We start from the raw sequence: 19,793 nt of genomic DNA on the forward strand, positions 1-19,793 counted from the left end.
ATATAAATCACATCTTATATAAGACATATTCTTCAGGAACAAATTGTTCACATGTTGTGTAATGCATATGTACGCCTCCAAGACAAATTAAGGGTGTACCATAATGTTTCTCATCGCAATAATTTGTTCAATGGAAGGTTCTTGTTTGGTACTGGTCACATGCACAAACGTTTTGCATTTATTATTCACCAATGGGAGGTTCTACTTGTTAGAAAATGCTCACAATTTCTTGATGACACTGCATCGCATGGTTTGATTTCTACTCATCAAACTCGTGAATTTCAAATGCTCAACACATCCTTTTACATTTCAGTAAATTTTTTACCATAGATTACGTCAATCCAACTTGTCTCATGAAGAAAAGTCTATATTCCTAAGTTTCAACATTTTACTGTTCACTTTCCTCACACCAATCATGAGAACAACTTGTCTTGCAAGTTGACAAATCAGTCATCTTTTTCAGTAAAAGCATAAATAAAAATGCCATTTGTGGCGTATCTTGCATCAGCCAAGACTTTTTTCTTTTATTGCACTTGACTTGAGACTAGACTGTTATACAGTTGACAATTTTTCATGGATGTTCCAAGATTGCAAATCTACCGTGACGTATTAGTAGGAATCATCTTGAGACAATTGAGGATTGTTCTTGTAGCAAAACATTCTCTGTCTATGCACAAGAAGCTTCAACAGCTAAACTCTTTGCAACTCCTCTACAAGGATCTCCAAATGTATCAGTTGACACTCCAACACTACAATTTCTTGATCCAATGCAGGCCTGTTTAAAATCATTTGATGAGTCAGTCTAAACCAAAGCAAAAAACATCAATGTCACAAGAGGAAGAGGAAGCTAAATAACACCTTCTGCACAATAGACAAAGTCTTGCTGCTGCTGCAGCGTCCATGGTAGAAGTTCCCACAAGTTCCAAGGGGGGTTCCGTAGCTTGCAAATTTAATGGAAGAGATGACCTGATTCTGCTGAGGGCATGTGAGTGATAGCACAGGACCTACTTCTCTTCCTGATTCTGTGTACGAGTTCCACAATTCTACTGGTGGTGGATGAGAATCAGATACATGTGCACACAAACTTTCTATCTGTTTTGTGACAAAAGATATTTGTGTTGGATCACCTCCCTTTTCCTCAAGCAAAACAAGGGTGTTGCCACTTGGTTTCAACCACGATCGTGGTACATGATACCTGCAGGATTGGTGAGTGCCTCAGTGATATCATCAACCAAAGATTATTTTCATTTTTCAACTTCACTCTTTTATGGTATCCAACACTCACAGTGTCTGTGATGGTTTTCCACAATTCCTGCGGCATTTGGATGCACTGTAAGGTCCTCTGTAATTGCAAGATTCTGTGCAACCAGCATCTGAAGCTACAAATATAGGCCAGTATCGGCCAATGCTTTGTCCATTCACCCAAGCCTCACCTTTCCTCATTCCAGTGAAGTCAATTGCAACTGGACTTGTGCCGGATGGAGCAGCAAAGGTTGTCTAATCCAACATGAACTACATTAGTTAGTAGCAGAAGTAGTGTTCCCAACATTTTAATTATTGTATGCTAATGCAAGTTGAAGATAGACATTGCTGGTAAAACTATATGAAGATATGGGAGTTGTAATAATTCTAAATTCCCTTATTCGTAACCAGTAAAACAAGGAAATGAAAATCAGATTACCTTGTACCAAGTCAAAGGTTGGTTCTTAGGGAAGGTAGACTGCGAATTCCACTGTCCAGAACTTCCACTAGACAGGCCTAAGTCTTCACCTTTAAGTCCAACCTGCATCAAAAAAATTAAGACTGCATTCTATGATTTTAACCAAAACAAAAATATGGAATCCAGTTGACCTCAGTTTTATATCTTCTAGTCTCTTGAACTAAAAAAATAGCACTATTCTTCTTCTGTCATGAACTTATTGATCTATGAAATTCATTGGCGGGAACAGAGAAAATGACTGTAACATACAAGTACACTTTATGGATAGATTTAAGTAATACATGAATCTCACCAATGTTTACTTGTTTAAGTTATGTACAAAGGAGAAAGAATGGAGTTTAACCAAAGGAGAAAACTGACTTGATATGTCCACTTCTGGGAGGAGAGATCAAGTGCACTGGCATTTGCCAAACCTTTCAGTATCACTGGACCAGTGATACCTGCTCCTGTTAAGTCAAAAAATGCTCCATAGTTCTGTTGTGTGTAAGGTTTAATTAATCGATGTTAGTGATCAATGATATAAATCACTGGACGAGCAAGTAAGATAATGTGGAACAGAAACTAACAAGCCAATGCATAATTGCATACTATAAAAAAATAATTTCATATCTTGTAAATTTGTATATGCAGTATGGTGTGGAAAATTTAACCTGAAGTCCCACAGTTAAACTCAAGAGATCAATTGTGTTCTTTCCAGCCACTAGGGTGACAGGGATGTCCACAGTGAACTTGGCTTTGCCACTGTTGCCTGCTTGACTCCCTGAGTAGTTTTCAATAATATGGCAGATAATTAAAATTAATTAATTCAAGAAGAACTTAATTGAAAGAGTAAACTCTGAACATTTCAGGAAAGAGCAACAACGAGCCTGCAGTCCTTAAAATGATACCAAGGTCAACATAACCAGCAATTAAATATGAATCTCAATTATATAAAACAATAACATAAGAACATTCAGGAAGAAAGAGTTGTAGATACATAGTTACCCCGATATATAATCAGTTCTAATTGTTTTACTATTATTTACCTGCAAGCTTCCCATTGATGAAAGCATGAAGACCATGACCAAGTGACTCAATATGAAGGGAAGTTTGAGAACTAGCACCATAGTTATGATCAATGCTTTAAGAAAGAACAAAGAACAGTGTTAACATGGTAGAGAGAACTATAGGTCAGAGGAAAAGTCTTTCAACATGTAGGCCTAATATCTACCTTAATGAGTACCACAAGTAATCACTTTTATCAGCTGTTGTATTTATTTGCTCCAATAATCCAGTTTGTGAGAATGGATCGGCCTTTGAAATACCCACTGGTTCACTTATCCAACTCCATCCTGCACTAGAAGTTTCTGAAGAACCAGCATCTTCTTTTGAAGATTCTTTTGTGAAGCTTGAAACTGAAGAAGCAGAATTAATCTGCCATGAAAAATGTGATTTTAAGTATATGCTACTTGCTTTTTGGACTAGCCAAAAACAATTTTTTTTTTACTATATTCATTACACTTTCATATTAACTCCAGCCAATTAAACTATTTATTAGATTGGGAAAATCAACCAACAACACATTTAATGTTTTGGAGCCACTAATTAGTGAAGACACGTTAAAATGAAAAAGAAGTTGATGAGATTAACCTTTGCAGTGTTAAGCACTACATTCTTGCAGTCTGGTAAGATGCTCACAGACCATGCAGGCAAGTGATATGAGTTGCCACTGAAATTTACGGTTGCATCAGATGTGGTGCCTACATTAGCAAGGAAGGCTGAGCATACAGATCCTGTCTTGTAAACTGCAGCCTGTGGTTTAGATAGTAAAAAATACATTATGGAGAGACAATTTTTTCATAAAGTATATACGTGGTAATGCAGAACAAAAAAAATAAGCATCAGTATGCAATGGCATTATTGCAAAAGGAGGTAACCAGTGTAACCTGTGACAATGTGTCAGTGTACCAATTCAAAATTAAGTTAGCATTTCACTATCACGGGGCATTTCAAGGGAAAGAAACTTACAAAAAATTTATATATAATGGACCAAAATTTTGAACATAAACCACTCATACCTCAAGGTTTGGACCAAGGGATACAATTGATGGATCAGTAGCTATCAATGCTTCTTCACAAAGCTTTATGGCCTTATGAACATCTTTAAGGTGACCCCATTTAGGCTGTCTAACAATTCCTGAAGCATATGGTAGAGATATTTTTTAAAATCCCACACAAATTTGTCGACTGTAATTTGTCTTACATAAATAATTAATAAATTGTACATCATACAATATTGTTCATCCAACTTCATCAATGCATATGGAAGCTAAGCTTCCCTCAACTGACAGTTAGTAGCACGATTGTGATGTCTGCAATATCAACAAAATAAATGCAATGTGAAGGAAGAGTGAGGGCATACCATACTCATCAATAGGTGCATCATAATCATAACTTGTAGCAATGAAAGGTCCACCAGAAGTTCGGTCAAAGTTGGTCCCTCCATGGTACTGTTTCAAAGCAAGCAATATTAACTGTATCATATTCTTTCTGGAAGTATCATATCAAATGAAATGCAGACACCACATTTAAGGTTGCATTACCATATAGTAATTTTGAAATGTTCCTCCTCGCTGAAAAAAGCGTGCCACAGCAAATGCAAGATCTTCCACAGGTCTGAAAGGGACAGCACCACCAAATGAAAGAAACCTACCGTTCCAAAGAATTTAAAACAACAGAAACAAAGCCTTATTCCAAAAAAGTTCAAAAGATAGAGGAAAATAAAGAAAAAAATAGACTCTAATATGAGATACAAAAACTAATCAGATGACATTTCAAGGTCATTGAAATAACTAACTGATTCAAATAGAAAAAGATGCTAACCATCCACTCCAATTCTCAGTCCACATTTTTGGTTTTGTGTTAGAGTTTGGTGTAAATTGATCGCAGTAAAATCCATTGCATGTATTAATCTGCGGGTTGTTACAGTATCAATAAAGTAAAAAGAATGTAGACAGAAGAACAACCTGCTTTCTCCTTCAAGGAAGACAAACAATCTAGTAAAACATAAACCACCAACCCTTGATGTTGAAAAAGAAACAGGAGAAAACTTACAATTGGATCAGGAGCATCAGCTTGTTGACACATGACCCATGGAACCCCTGTATCAAGAGATGTAGCCATAGTTGCTGCCCACTTGATGTAGGATTTGCCAGCAGCACCGTAGGAAGAATCAATGTTTCCATACTCATTTTCAATCTGGCAATTGAAAGTACTAATATTATCATATTGACAAACTATGGTAATTTACAGCCATACCTCAAAATCTGGATGTTAGTAATTCCTTTTAAACAAAAAGGTGTTTTCATTAAATGAGACTAATTTGTATGCACCACCAATGTAAAGATTTTTGCCCTTGATTAGAAAGTGTTAGGTATGACATAAAAGATAGTTATTATAACAATCAATCCAATTATGATTAAATTCTTGTTAGATTAAAAGAAGAAAAACCTGAGATAAAATAATAGGTCCTCCCTGTGACGCATATAGCTTCTCTTGCTTCATCATATCCACAATTTTGGCAGTGAACCGCTTCATTTCTGCCTGAATACAAAGTTGTTGATGAGTAAACTCGAATCCAAGGACAGCACCACAGAACAGAAGGAGGAGAGTTACCTTGAAGGGTTCATTATCAGTTCGGAACTTGATTCCAGGAATGAAGTGCAACCAAACAGGGAAACCACTGTTGAAAAATGAAATCCCCCAATTAGACATGAACACCCCCAGAAAATAGAACACAAAAAGGAACAAACTTTACCCATAGTTCCATTCAGCACAAACGTATGGACCAATGCGGAGATGCACATAGAGACCTGCCGCTGCCACTGTCTTCACAAATTTCACCAAGTCCTTCCTCCCATCAAAATCATACTGCCAATTTTTTCTTATTAGTCTTTTCATCCAAAACCACACAAAGAATCTGCTCAACATTTCATGCTTCAATAAATGCAATGCTGATACTGGAAGCCGTAGGAGAATGCAAAATTACAATAAATACAAAATGGAAAGCGAACAATCATAACCTGTCCTCGAACCGGTTCGTGTATGTTCCAAAAAACATAAGTCTCTATCATATCCAATCCTCCATCTTTGGATTTTTGAATAAGGTCTGGCCACATCTGCAACATTTCCCTTCTAAGTTCAAAAACCACGCAGAAGTCAGAGAGAGAGAGAGAGAGGGAAAGAAAAAAACCTCTGGAGTACTACGAGGGTAATGAATGGAACCGGAGATCAAGACCCTGCGTTTGCCATCGATAACTAATGCTCTGTGATCATACTGCACATTGGCACAGAACAACCCCGGAGTGTGAATACTGAGAAACCAAAACAGAGCCAACACAACATGCGTCGCTCTCATGTTTTGTCTTGTAGATTTTTGAACGGAGAGAAAGGAGAAAACCCAGAAGGAAAGGAGGAGGCTTTATTGAAACCAAAATGGCAACAAATAATGGGGTTGCCTTGTTTGTTAACACAATGCAAAGCGATCTTGCTTTGCTTGATTTGTTACTTGTGCCGGGCCTCACATGCGTGTGAAATGCAAATGCTGCTTTTCGGAGAGAGATATAAATGGGAAGTAAAAGTGGTTGAACTGAAAGAGGTAATAAAACTTGGAGAGAGGGAAGGGAATCAAATGGGAGAAGAAGTAGAGTGAAGAGTTGAGCTAACAAGAAGCTATATATGTAGATTAATGATTTATTTGTTATTTGTTATTTATTCTGCTTGAGAAAAGGACACTCCATGTGTCAGATTTGTGTGTCAACAAAGAACAAATGGTTGTCGGTGAGATTGTCGTTTTGGTCTGTCGGCGAGTCAATGGTGAAGAAGGGTGAAGCATAGGGATTGGGGTCTTACCAATGACGCATTTTATAGCAATGGCGGTCAAAAATGGTAGTTAAAAAGGAAAAAGTAGGATATGGTGGAGAAGGAGGAAACCGTAAATGGTGAATTTCATGACTCAGGACAATAATAAGAGGTATATGTTATACATTACAAATTGCTTAAGTTAAGATTTGTGACAAAATCTAAGTATGGTTTAGGTAAGAGAGACACAAACACAGGTATAGCAGCTGTAACGAGGAATGACCAACCTGTTTCAGACCATATTTATTCACCCAAGTTTTTTGTTCCTTTTACGGTATTTTTTTGGATTCAGTTGCATTGCATGAAGCAGCGTTTTGTTTGTCTTATGTTAACTTTACTTTCCTCAATCAAAAATAGTCTCTAACATTGAGTCTCTGCCAAAAACCACAGCTTAAAATAAAAACTAATTATTTTTCACCTTTTATTTCCTTTTATGTTCTCTTGTAACCAACCAACAGGGAAATAATAAAACACAACTATGTTAGAAATAGTTAGTATAAAAAAATATATAATCACTCTTACAATAAGTAGGGTAACATGATCTAATTAATTAGACTGGTAAGAGAAAGATGCAACTTTTATTCAATAATGACCCGATTGACTATAAAACTTATTAATCGCATTTTATACAAAAATTGTTTCTTTTATTTAGTAACAATATTTTTTGTTTTATTTCACACAACCAAATCATAATACTTATTATAAAAGTAAAATCTTCAAACACTTATTCATGTTTTTTATCAATAAAATTCATTAGACGAGAGTCTACACTTATTATTCTCATTCTCTAGTCGATAATTGACTAAACAAGAGAAATAGTTGACTGAGGAAGGAAATTTTTGAGCAAGAAATCATATTGACATGAATAGCTTTATTTCTTTCATGTTTTCATGTTTTTTTCCTTAAAATTAGGTTAAGCCAAAATAAAGAATTACTTAGCCACTCTTAGTATATTAATATCCTTATTTGATTTGCTTTTTTGTTACTCATATTTATCTTTGTTCTTATAACTTTTTTTCTTCACCAAATTATATGTTAGATGTGTTAGTAAAAAAGAGTATAATTAATCACCTTTTTTTTCTATAATCATATAAATTAAACATAAAACCCAGAAAGTTATACTAAATAGTATATATATGAATAATTGTAAAAATATAAAGACGAACGATTTATAAAAGAAAAAAATATGCACAACTCATGCATGAAATCACTATCAAAAAATGATAAGTCAAAGTTTCTTAACCATTTAATTGATTATTGGAATTGAACTAAACATCCAAAATGGTACCCACCATGACATCATGTTGTTGGAAGGAAAAAGAAAACATGGTTGTATATTTGTCTACTACGTACCCTCCACTCAAGACTTTATGGAACAAAACCAGATATTTCATATATGAAAGCAAAACACAACAAAAATTCATGACAATTTTACGTTATCTTTTATGAATTTAAATATAAGTTAAAAATCTCGTATTAATAAAAATTAAAAAGTTGATTACTATATAAAAAATAAAATAAAATTCACAAACATTAAACTTTGAGATTTTATATTAGAAGTTCTATCAATTCTCTTCTCTATAATCTTATCGATTTATCTCAATAAAAGAAATTCTAACTGAGACAACAAATTTCACCGAACAAAACTTTACAACAATATTTATACGTTGGTCTTTTAGTTTCTCAAAACAACCTCAAATATTGTTTTATTTGCTTAGCTCTGCAAATTTTTTAAATTCGCAATTGAAAACAGAAAATTATTAGATTAATAATTTTGTGATTTTATTTTAAAAAAATAATATAAAATGATATGATTTTATAATTTTATATTCTATTATATTTTCATATATATATATATATATATATTAATAAAAAATAAATAAATAAAATAAAATAATAAATTTCTCCCAATAACATATATTTTATATCTTTGATATATCTTATATCTCTCATATTTTCACAATCTCTACAAATTTTCAATATTCATATTATTCCATTCCATTTTGTAATAATATGGTTTTTAAAAAGTTATAAATCTATATTCCAATTAAGTTTGCATCAAATTCTTAATATCAAAATGCAAACTTAAAAATATTTAAAAATATTTACGTTCTTTTCTATTATTTTGATCAACTCTAAATCAACTTTTATTATTTATAAATGGAATAAAATTTATGTAAAATTAAAAGTAAGCACACTACTTATTTTGTATTAGAATAAATTAACTCAGTATTAAGATTTAAAAGTAAACACTAACTACTTTGGTATATACATGTATATTAAAAAGATTTAATATTTCAAATAAAGGTAAAAGTAAAATAAAGATATTCAAAATTTTACATTCTGAGTGGAATTTAAAATTTCAGAATAAAAAAATCATACTAGCAGGGTTGATCACTTACTTCAATTTCATTCATCTACTACCACACCTAAATGACAATGATCTCTTCCTTATCTTTTTTTTTTTTTTTTTCTGAATATCTTGAATTTATGATCTGAGTATGAAAGAGATTAATTTGCAAGAACCCATGGATGAGTATTTCTTAAGCAGCACACCCACCATTCAAATATTTTTATTATTAGGGTTCATACTTTATCACCTAATTAAATTAAAAAAAAAAAAAACGAGATCGTGGGACCATGAAATCAAAGCCACACAATTAAAAAAACAACTTCTCCTTCACAATCGCTTCTCACATCGTATTCAGCACTAAATTTTCTGCAATTCCGATATATTCATATTAAGAAGACTTAAATCTCTTGATTTCACACTGAGGTTCAGTTTATATCAAAACTAGAAATATCTTTTAGAATCTTTTTATTGAAAATCTTATTTTTTAACAGATAAGTTCTTCGAGATTTTTTAATTTTGTATCCAATAGTTTCACAATTGCATTTAAAATTGTTCACTAATCTTCAAAAACTGTGGTTTTAAAGTTTTGTAAACAAAACTTTGGAGTTCCTTTCAACCTTATAAATCCATTAAATTCTATCAGATCTTGTACTATATACATTTTTTATTTTTAAAAATTTCCAAATTACAACGTTCGTACATAAGATCTAAAATTACAATATATTTTTAATTACTTCAAAATACTTTTTAAAATGCACGACTTTAATTTTAAGGTTAAGATATCTTTTTTGTACTAATTTTCGTCAAGTTTTGTCAAATAAGTATGAATTTTGATTTTGTGTTCAAATAAGTCTCAATTTTCATTAATTTTGTTCAATTGGGTCATTTTTTTATAACATTGTTTAAATCATTAACGGCCGTGAACAGTGACTGTCATGTGTCACTTCGTGATTTTTTTGAATTTTTTAAATTTTTCTTTAAATATTTTATTTTTTTTAAATGTCCACGTGTCAACCCAACAGCGTGTCACGTGTCAAAGTCAATGTTCTATATATAATTTGGTGCTTATATTTGTTATTTTTATTTAATTTTTATATTAAAATTCACCAGTTTTATTAAATATTTTTATATAATATATTAAAATTCATATCATTATAACTTTGATATAAAAATTAAATTTGGTCACATCTTCAAAAGAGACAAAATTGATCAATTTTAAACAAAATTGAGACTAAATTGAACAAAAATAACAAATATAGAAACCAAATTAAATATAAAACATTAAATTTGACACATGGCACACTACTGGATTGACACGTGGACATTTTAAAAAAAATAAAAAAAATCTAAAAAAACCACGAAGTGACACGTGACTATAATTGTTCATGCTCGTTAATGATTTAAACGGTGTTAACAAAAAAGACACAATTAAGATTGATGAAAATTGAAACTTATTTAAACACAAAATCAAAATTATGACTTATTTAATGACGAAAATTAGAAAAGAAAAGTATTTTAACCTAATTTTAATTTGATGCATACATCACTGCAATTTTAATATACATGGATGGATTTACATGACAAATAACAACTCTGATGGAAATTTGGATAATTACCAAATGCAGTAGGGACAAAAATCAATGATATTCAATTTTACGTAGTTCAAAAAGCTATTAACATAGTTTTTTTTCTTTTTTTTCTTGACAAAGTTTTAAGCTATAACAAAAATATTTAAAATTTAAGAAATTAAAATAATAAAATAAGATAAAAAAGAGATATAATGTCTCTCTCGTTCTCGTACCAATTTTGAATACTTCCATTCTTGTATTCCTTCATTTCCGTCTCCTGATAAATATTTTGTATTTGACTGTTATTTTTAAAGTTTAAAATAACATTAATTATTTATTTATATTCTTACATTTATCTTATTTTTAATTAGTTTCATGTTATAAACATTTTATCAAAATAAAATTTTATTATACTGTATGATTATTCATAAAATTTTAAACTGGCATTTAAAAAAAGTAGCTTGGATATGAAACAAACTAACATAAAAGTATGAATTTTAAAATGCATTTCATTGACTTAAATGTCACTTCATTAAAGAAGCAAGTGTGTACCAGCCAACAATAGTTGTCATTTTTTTCTTCTTTCATTTTTCTTATTTTCGAATAATATTTGATTTCTTAAATTAAACATGGAAAAAGATGGATATCTATATTGCTCCTCTTAAATAACTCATTTTTAATGTTCTTTTTGCTTTTATTTTTCTTTTGTTTTATTTGAAGAATTCTCCTTTGTTACACAACTACCAATCATCTTTACAAATTGTTTAACTTATTCATTATTTATCAAGTTTACTTAGATCTTTAATTTATTCTTCCATTATAATTTCAATTATAATTTTTTTTCTTATGTAAACATTAATTTTATCAAATTAATTTTTTTAAAACATATATTTGATCCTTTTTGTTTTAAATTTTTATTTGTTGTTGATTTTATTATTTAGTAAAAATGTTTGAGTATCAATTTTAATTATTCAATGATGTAAATTCTTAGTTTATAAGGTAAACTTGAAAAATGTATTTTTTTTTTCTTTTCTCCTTAGTGTTTTAATTTTAATTACTCCTCTTTCACCGTACAAGTTTTCATTTTCTCTTCAAATTTTCCCTTCTCAACATTTACAAAGTAATATATATTATAGTTATTATTAAATTTCGTGTATTATGAGTTATCCGATCAAGAATGAAAGATGAGAACAATAATAAATGTGAAGTTTTACCATAAAGAAAGAAAGACTATAAATGATTATGGATATGAAGTAAAGAAAGAAAGACACAAAAAGCATAACAAATTTTGTTGGCTATAAAATAACCACAACAAGCTCATTTTAGTTTCAGATCATTTTATTTAATATAGAAACATCTAAGAGAAGTTCAATTTTTTATGTAATTGTCTGGGACCACACTTTTTTCCACCAATTGAAGTTGATCGAATACTTTCTTTCTTTTAAGTAATTCATGGTGTAAGCATTAAGCAAGTGAAGCAGACATGTCACATGACAAAACTCTGTTTGTTAAAACTTATGTTTTCTGGTTTGATTCCTCAAAAAGGAAAAAAAAAAAAATAACGGTTCTCTGCTTTGTAAAATATTCATTTACATTGCTATGGCCGCAACATTCTTATTGGGGCAGCTTCAGCAACTGTTTAGACTTTGATTACCTATTCCAACCAAATTTTGAAACCTTAATTATCTGAATTAGTCATCAAATTGGTTCTGATAATACCTATTCTTAAAACCCACTTACATTTTTAATCCAAACCAGGAGAAGCTTGTTACTGAATCTAATTTTATGTGAATCCCCTTTTCCGATTAAAATGGAGTGCAGCTGAAGAGTGGGATTCAGATCATTTCCTGTTCCTATATAATGAGATATGATTCGCTGTGCAGAGATACATTATTTCTATCTCATAAATCATTCATAATGAAAAGTGCTCGATTACCTGATACATTATTTCTCTCTCTTCACTATTGTTCTTTAAGAACATAAGATTCAAATTGGTGTCAACTCAAATCAAGCCTTTAAAGCATAGTTCGCTGACGTCTGACCAAGATAATTATATTTTATAAATGATTAAAGATGTAACTTTAAACCAGTTATAATTACTTTTATTTATATCAGTATCTTAATCAAATAACCACTATAGCGACTTAAATTTCCTTACTTGAACGGTGAAGATCAGGTCAAAATGAGTGCTTGTGGTGTTAGTTTTAGGTATATATCAAAGCAAACAGCAGTTGCTAATTTTAACATAACTAAGTTGTCAACCTTTCAAACCTCATTAAACTTTGTCTCATTGTTTTAGGGGCTGATGGCCATGATGTCAAAGTATCTATACTAGATCATATGATGCAAACAAAAGAAAAAGTTGCAGAGAGAACGGGTAAAATAACTACCACTTCCTTCTTTGTATATATGCATAGGACAATGAGAAAATTCTATGAACTAAAGCAAATAGCGCAATGACCCACAGGCATTCAACACCGACCAAGTAGCAATGCATCATAGGTTACATGTTACCGTCCATGTAAGATTCATCCAACTCTCTCCACCTGATGAATTCATCATTGTTAAAAAGTGAATTTTAAACTAATTCAACCTTACAAAATTTATCGATAAGATGAGAAAGTTCCAACGATAGTAAAACTTCCTCAAATCGGAAAAATAAAGAAATAAATTAGGGACTTGTTCCTTAAGATATCAGCAAAACAAACACTTTGATTCTCTTACCTATTTCAGAACAATTTCCAACTTACAAGCGAACGCAAAGCAATCATGGCCATCTTTTTTTGCCCCCACACCCCACTTGAGATTCCACTGTTTTTCCTGCATTTCCAAGCAAAATCCCTCTCCATTGACACACACACACCACCTTTCAATAATGTTCATAATCTAACACCAAAGCTTTGCTAAATGCTAACCAAACATTCCACCTAATTTCAACCTCATCCTCATGAACACCTCAATAAATTCCACTCTTCCATTCACTCACACACTCACTCACTCACTCACTGATTCTCATAACACAAAACATGGTGATGATCACGATGATGATCACGAAGATGAAGAAGAAACACCCTCTCCTCTCTCTCTCACTTCTCCTAACGCTTCTCTGCTACACCACCACCGTTTCAGCTCAAACCCCAGCACCAGCACCATCCTCATCCCCGACAGACATCATCAGAATCCTCAAAAAAGCAGGAGGCTTCACCACTCTAATCCGTCTTCTCACCACAACGCAGGTCTCAACCCAGATCAACGCCCAACTCCTCAACTCAAACAACGGTTTAACACTGTTTGCACCCAACGACAACTCCTTCCAAAGCCTCAAACCTGGCTTCCTCAACTCCCTCAACGACCAGCAGAAGAACGAGCTCATCCAATTCCACGTGCTTCCCACTTTTGTTTCCATCTCAAACTTCGACACTCTGAGCAACCCCGTCAGAACACAGGCCGGTGATGACCCTGATAGGTTGGCCTTGAACATCACCAGCTCCGGGAACCAAGTGAACTTGACAACGGGTGTTGTTAACGCCACTGTTGGTGGCAGTGTCTACTCTGATCACCAGCTTGCGATTTATCAAGTCGACAAGGTTCTTCTTCCCAGGGACTTCTTCGTTCCCAAGCCTCCACCACCTGCTCCTGCACCTGCAAAGGCTAAGGCTTCTTCTGCTAAGACTTCTTCTGCAGATGGTCCTGCTTCTGCTGATACCCACTCTTCTGCTATCAGTTTCAAACTCAAAATGTGGGTGTCTCTTGCAGTTGCAGTTGCAGCTGGAGTATTCTCGTTGTGACCGTGACACCTTCATGAACCACGTTACTTGGGTCCAATGTTGTTGTGCTTTTTGTTCATTTCCACCTGCTTTTTTGTGATTGGTTGGATTCATGGGGAATCGTGAACTTTTTGTAGCACTTTTCGATGATTTTCTTCTTTTTCATTTTTGTTTTTGTATTCGGTCCTGGTGAAATATGTATTCGATTTTGAAGGTATTTCTTTCTCTTTTTACTCGTTCGTGTCTCATGTTACGTACATCGAAATTTTTGTGTAGTCTTGGAAGATGCCAACAAGTAATCATGTTCAAATGCTTAAGCACCAAGTGTGTCTGTCTCGCTAAAAACCAGAACCATTTGTGTTTTCCACTTTTCAGAAAAACTAACTCTTTCTGATAAACATCGTATCGTTGGGTTGGAATATTTACACAAGCAAAATAATATTTTAACTACTAAATTTTTATAACTTTTTCTTACAACATTAAGTGGTATTTTTTAAATGGTTTCCTAACTTTTTATTTTTTTTATTCTCAATATTTCAAAATCATTTAGAATATAACACCTCATGTTATAAAAAAAAATTATTAAAATTTAATAGTTAAAATATATTTCTTTCCATAATCAATTTTTGTTGGATAGGAGAATAATGTTGACAAGTTTTCTAAGATAGTACAGTGATAACAAGTTTGGCTATTTAAGTTCCTTTTTAGTTTGAGAAAATATTCTCTGTTTTTTATAAGTTGTAATTTATGTTTTGAACGTGTCTTCTTCCTTTTTCCAATTACGAATTATTTGTATAAGTGTATATATAGGATGTTTGACTTAAACATGATTAGATTCAATCTCGTAATTGAAGTGGTAAACTTAATGTTGGTGAATGAATTAAAATATATTCAACATTCACTAAAAGTCGCAACGAAATTAAACTGTTTTTTTACCGTATTTATCCAATAGAATATAATATTTTAATAATTTTTTTTTTCATAAAATTTGACAAAGTTTATTTTTTAACATATATTAATTTTTTTTTCTTTTTTCCAAATCATATCAAACCTTTCTTTATTAATGTATTGTTACATACGTATTTTAAAAAAATTGTCCATAAAATTTTGTTAAAATTAATTTTCCTTATCTAAATCATCAATCCTATCATGACCATAAAATCTTAAACTGTTTCTTAAATATAGAAAGTAATCAACAGAGGGGAAAAGATACTGCTATGCTTATTTCAAATGTCCTTTAAGTATTTTTAAAAAATAAAAACATAACCGTTTTTAGATAATAAAAGAATATTATTAAAGACTTAAGTCTTACTAAATTTAGGTATTTTCGATTAAATCTTTATTAATTTTTTTAGTCTATTGAATACTTAATTTTTTTATTTATTTTTTAATTAAGTATATCTAATTTTAATCTCATTAATTTTCCATTAATTTGTATTAAAAATATATTAAATAATGAGATTATTAAATTTTCTTGTATGTCATCATCTACATTAATAAAAGAATATGTTATTTGGTATGTTTTCGATAGCATATTGTTATTTTCCATTAACTTATTATTTTATATTAAATATAATATCCCTTTTATTTAACAATTTAATTAAAAAATAAGTAAGATGATAATGCAAAAAGAAAAGTCACATTATTTCTATAACAAAAAAAATTAAACAATAGAAAAGTACAAAAATATTAGGTATTTGATAAAATAACAAAAATTAAATAAAAAATAATTAAATTTATCATATGAACTTAAAATTTAATTAAAAATATTTATTAAGCAAACATATTCTCATCTATCTAATTGAAAAAACAAAATATGTGTTGTGTCCTAAATGTATGAATCATTGAATTTTATGTATTTTATCAAACTGTATCTCCATTTCATTGTAATGGCCCATCTTCTCAAATTATTTGTGTGCCTACATAGAACACTTATTTGTTACCAAGCTGTATGAGGGCTCCACTGCTATTTTTGTTTCCTTTCTTTCTTTGCAGAAAAATTTCATAAACCGCAGCTCACCACCAAATCTGAATTTCATATTTTATACAGAGTTACATACCGCAATCTAAAATGCATGGCTAGAGGTATTAATTTAGCTCATAGTCTATGGATAAGCTCTAACCCACTCTTCATTAAATCCTTTTTTTATGGAGCACAAACGAGGGGACAAAAATAAATTTCCAGCTCCCAAAGCTCCCTTTTCAATGGCTTAGGGTCAGAATTAAGGTGGGTTAGGTCTCCAAAATAATACTAAATTAAGCCAGAGTTAATGATAGTCGAACGACTCGGACAAGTTCGAAGATCCAGACAGGCTCGTCAAGCAAGATGGGCACAATCACCCAGACAAGGTCGAGCCCTAGATGGGTATGATGACTCGGGCGGGCCCAAAGACCCGGACGGGTCAAACGATAAGGACAGGCCCAACAACCAAGACAAGCCCCACGAACTAAATGAGCCCGACAAACCGAACGGGCCCGACTATCCGACTGCGCCAAATGACCTGGACAAGCATGACGACCTAAACAAGCACGACGACCTGGACGGGTCTGACCATTCGGATGGGCCCAACGACTAGGATAAGCATGACGACGTGGACGAGCCAAACGAGCATAACAACCCAAACGAGGTCGACGGCCAGGACGAGCCTAACAACCTAAATGGGCTCGATGAGCCAGACAGGCCCGATGATCTAGACGGGTCGAATGAACTTAACGAGTCAGACAACCTCAACGAGTCAAACATAAACGACGAGACGGACGGGCTCGACGATCTGGACAGGTCTGACGAACCCAACGAGTCAGACGACCCCAACGACACAAATGGGTTTGACAACTAGGATGGGCCTAACAACTAGAACAGGCCCAAAGATCTGGACAGGCTGAATGAACCCAACGATTCGGACAACCCTAATGAGTCTGACAAACACGACAAGACGGACGAGCCCGACGATCTGGACCAGCCTAACAAATCCAACGAATCAGATGGGCCCGACGAGTTGGACGAACACAAAGAGACTGACGGGCACGACGATCCGGACGGATTGGAAGATCCGAACTGGCCCAATGACTCAGACCTGTCCGATAAACCGTACAAGCAAGACGACCCGAACGAGCTCAATGACAGGTACAGGTCCGACAACTCGAACGAGCTCGGCGTCCTAAACGAGCCCTAGGATCCGAACAGGCCCAACTATCTGGCCGGGCCCGACGATCCAGACGAACAAAATGACCAGGGTAAGCATGACGCATTTCAAGATTGTATTAGTTGTTTATACTATTTGGACACATTTTTACTTTAATGTTAAGTCAAATACTATTATGAAACACGCTTAAAATGTCAAATAAACTTAATAAAATTTGATTAAAAGGACTAAATCCACATATTTCGAAAGATGAAGGATTAAATTGGTCCAGAGTTTCAAAATGAACTAATTCCAAAATTCATTGAAAGTTAAAGGACCAAAAACATGTTCAACCCATTTAAATTTGATTGGAATCATTTGGCTATATTAGTTCAATTACATTTGTAGATCTAAGCTTTGTTAATAGGCCGACAACCATAAATGATACAACACAACACTTTTTTTTATTAACCTTATGAAGCGTCGCCTGAACAAACACAAAAGTTTTATTTTTTTTTATTTTGGTTAAAATACCTTTTTGTCCCAATTTTTGTCAAGTTTTTTCAAATAAGTCCTAATTTTGGTTTTCTGTTCAATTTGATCCCAATTTTTGAATTTTTTTTGAATTTTTTTTTTGAATTTTTTGAATTTTTTTAAATTTTTTTAAATGTACACGTGTTAACCCAGGAGTGTGCCACGTGTCACTTCGTGATTTTTCTGAATTTTTTTTAAATTTAAAAAAAAAAATTTTAAATGTCCGCGTGTCAACCCAATAACGTGCCACGTGTCAAAGTCAATGTTCTAAATTCAATTTGGTCCCTCTCCAAATTAAAACCAAATTTAATTTTTATATTAAAATTCACATTTTTTTTAAATATTTTTATATAATATATTAAAATTCACATCATTATAACTTTCATATAAAAATTTAATTTGGTCACATCTTTGATAGGGACCAAATTGGTTAATGTTAACAAAAATTGGGACCTAATTGAACAAAAATAATAAATATAGGGACCAAATTGAATATAGAATATTGACTTTAACATGTGGCACACTATTAGGTTGACACGTGAACTTTTAAAAAAAAATTCAAAAAAAATAAAATAAAAAATTCAGAAAAACCACGAAGTGACACGTGGCACGCTCTTGGGTTGACACGTGTACATTTAAAAAAGATATTAAAAAAATTTAAAATTTTTTTTTAAAAAAAATTAAAAAAAATAAAAATAAAAATAAAAATTCAAAAAAATCACGAAGTGACACGTGGCAGTCACTGTTCATGGCCGTTAATGATTTAAACAGTTTTAGCAAAAAAGAACCTAATTGAACAAAATTGACGAAAATTAGGACCTATTTGAACACAAAACCAAAATTAGAACTTATTTGAAAAAACTTGACGGAAATTGGGACTAAAAAAGTATTTTAATCTTTTATTTTTAAAAGTGTTGGTTTTTGGGTGGGTTAGGCCCACACTATTTTGAGTCCGATGTTATAGCCCACCCACAAAGTTAGATTGCTTCCATATATGGAGGGTGGGGTGAAAACTAACGGAGAACAGACGCATTTGCGTTTGTTTTCTCGTTTAGTTGTATTTTTAAGTTGGACTCTAAATTTTTGATTTTTTTATTTTTTATAGGGAAAAAATAGAGAATGTTGTACCTTTTTTTTCTTCAATAAGTTTTTATCCCAACAACTTTTTTCTTAATAAAAATTTGATGAGACACATTCTCTTATTAATAGACACATAAGAAAGATTATTATGAATTAATGGATATTATTAACAATTCTTGTATGTGATGAATCTAATATCTTCAAATTATATTTTATAAGTGTTTTGTGAACAAAGAATGAGAAGAAATTTTGGTAAATACTTTTGCTGTTCTTTACAAATAATTGTTTTTCAATAAAAATATTATTTTTTATTTGATATTGTTCTCTTCCTGCTTTCCCTTTTTTTGTCCCGGCAACCGTCTAAACGTTGCCGCCATGACATTCGTTCTCTCCCCAACCATCTTTTCGACGGGGACGACCATCCTTCCGATACTAACACGGGTGCGTTGATTAAAACTGTAACGTCTTTTCTTCAAGAAGCATTTGTGTACGACAAAGAAACCTATTGTCGTCAATGCAGAGAAAGTTCGACATAAGTGAAGATAGGTGCAATGATATGAAAACTCAACTCGAAAAAGCCAACGAAGAAAAGAAGTTACTGTCGTAACATTTGAAAGAGGCATGTTTCGGGTATAGGGACATAACACCTATCTAAAACACTCAATTTGTCTTAACTCTCTTCATGTTGCAACTTCTTCTGTTCGGTCTCATTTTTTTCTCTCCCGTTCAGTTGTACAGACGAAGTAAAAG

The 19,793-nt window shown here is 32.3% G+C and overlaps 1 protein-coding gene and 1 pseudogene across 1 annotated transcript; one reads left to right on the forward strand and one right to left on the reverse strand.

Annotated features, from left to right (window-relative positions):
• Window positions 1-279: 279 nt before the first annotated feature.
• On the reverse strand, window positions 280-6,409 carry LOC114185367 (beta-galactosidase 8-like). Its single transcript, XM_028073053.2, has 19 exons — window positions 5,952-6,409; window positions 5,782-5,877; window positions 5,517-5,629; window positions 5,375-5,441; window positions 5,210-5,302; window positions 4,814-4,957; window positions 4,583-4,671; window positions 4,303-4,408; window positions 4,122-4,209; window positions 3,778-3,896; window positions 3,350-3,511; window positions 2,931-3,133; window positions 2,746-2,840; window positions 2,371-2,480; window positions 2,081-2,194; window positions 1,682-1,783; window positions 1,286-1,497; window positions 859-1,195; window positions 280-775 (listed from the first exon to the last, which is right to left on the reverse strand). Exons 1-19 carry the CDS (start codon window positions 6,114-6,116, stop codon window positions 668-670), a joined length of 2,523 nt encoding a protein of 840 aa, XP_027928854.1. The 5' UTR covers window positions 6,117-6,409; the 3' UTR covers window positions 280-667.
• Window positions 6,410-13,470: 7,061 nt separating this feature from the next.
• LOC114183648 (fasciclin-like arabinogalactan protein 11 pseudogene) lies at window positions 13,471-14,540 on the forward strand (annotated as a pseudogene).
• Window positions 14,541-19,793: the final 5,253 nt, after the last annotated feature.

Source organism: Vigna unguiculata, chromosome 5, assembly GCF_037176805.1.
Source record: "Vigna unguiculata cultivar grain cowpea cultivar isolate G323 ecotype 2 chromosome 5, ASM3717680v1, whole genome shotgun sequence".
Classification (NCBI taxonomy): Eukaryota; Viridiplantae; Streptophyta; class Magnoliopsida; order Fabales; family Fabaceae; genus Vigna; species Vigna unguiculata.

Bases quoted from the DNA above. Each gene is read 5' to 3' on its own strand.
- LOC114185367 (XM_028073053.2), bottom strand. From the start codon at position 6,116: ATGAGAGCGACGCATGTTGTGTTGGCTCTGTTTTGGTTTCTCAGTATT. The intron at 5,878-5,951 runs GTTTTTTTCTTT...GAAATGTTGCAG, and splicing joins ACCCTCGTAGTACTCCAGAG to ATGTGGCCAGACCTTATTCA. The intron at 5,630-5,781 runs GTTATGATTGTT...AAAAATTGGCAG, and splicing joins ACGAACCGGTTCGAGGACAG to TATGATTTTGATGGGAGGAA.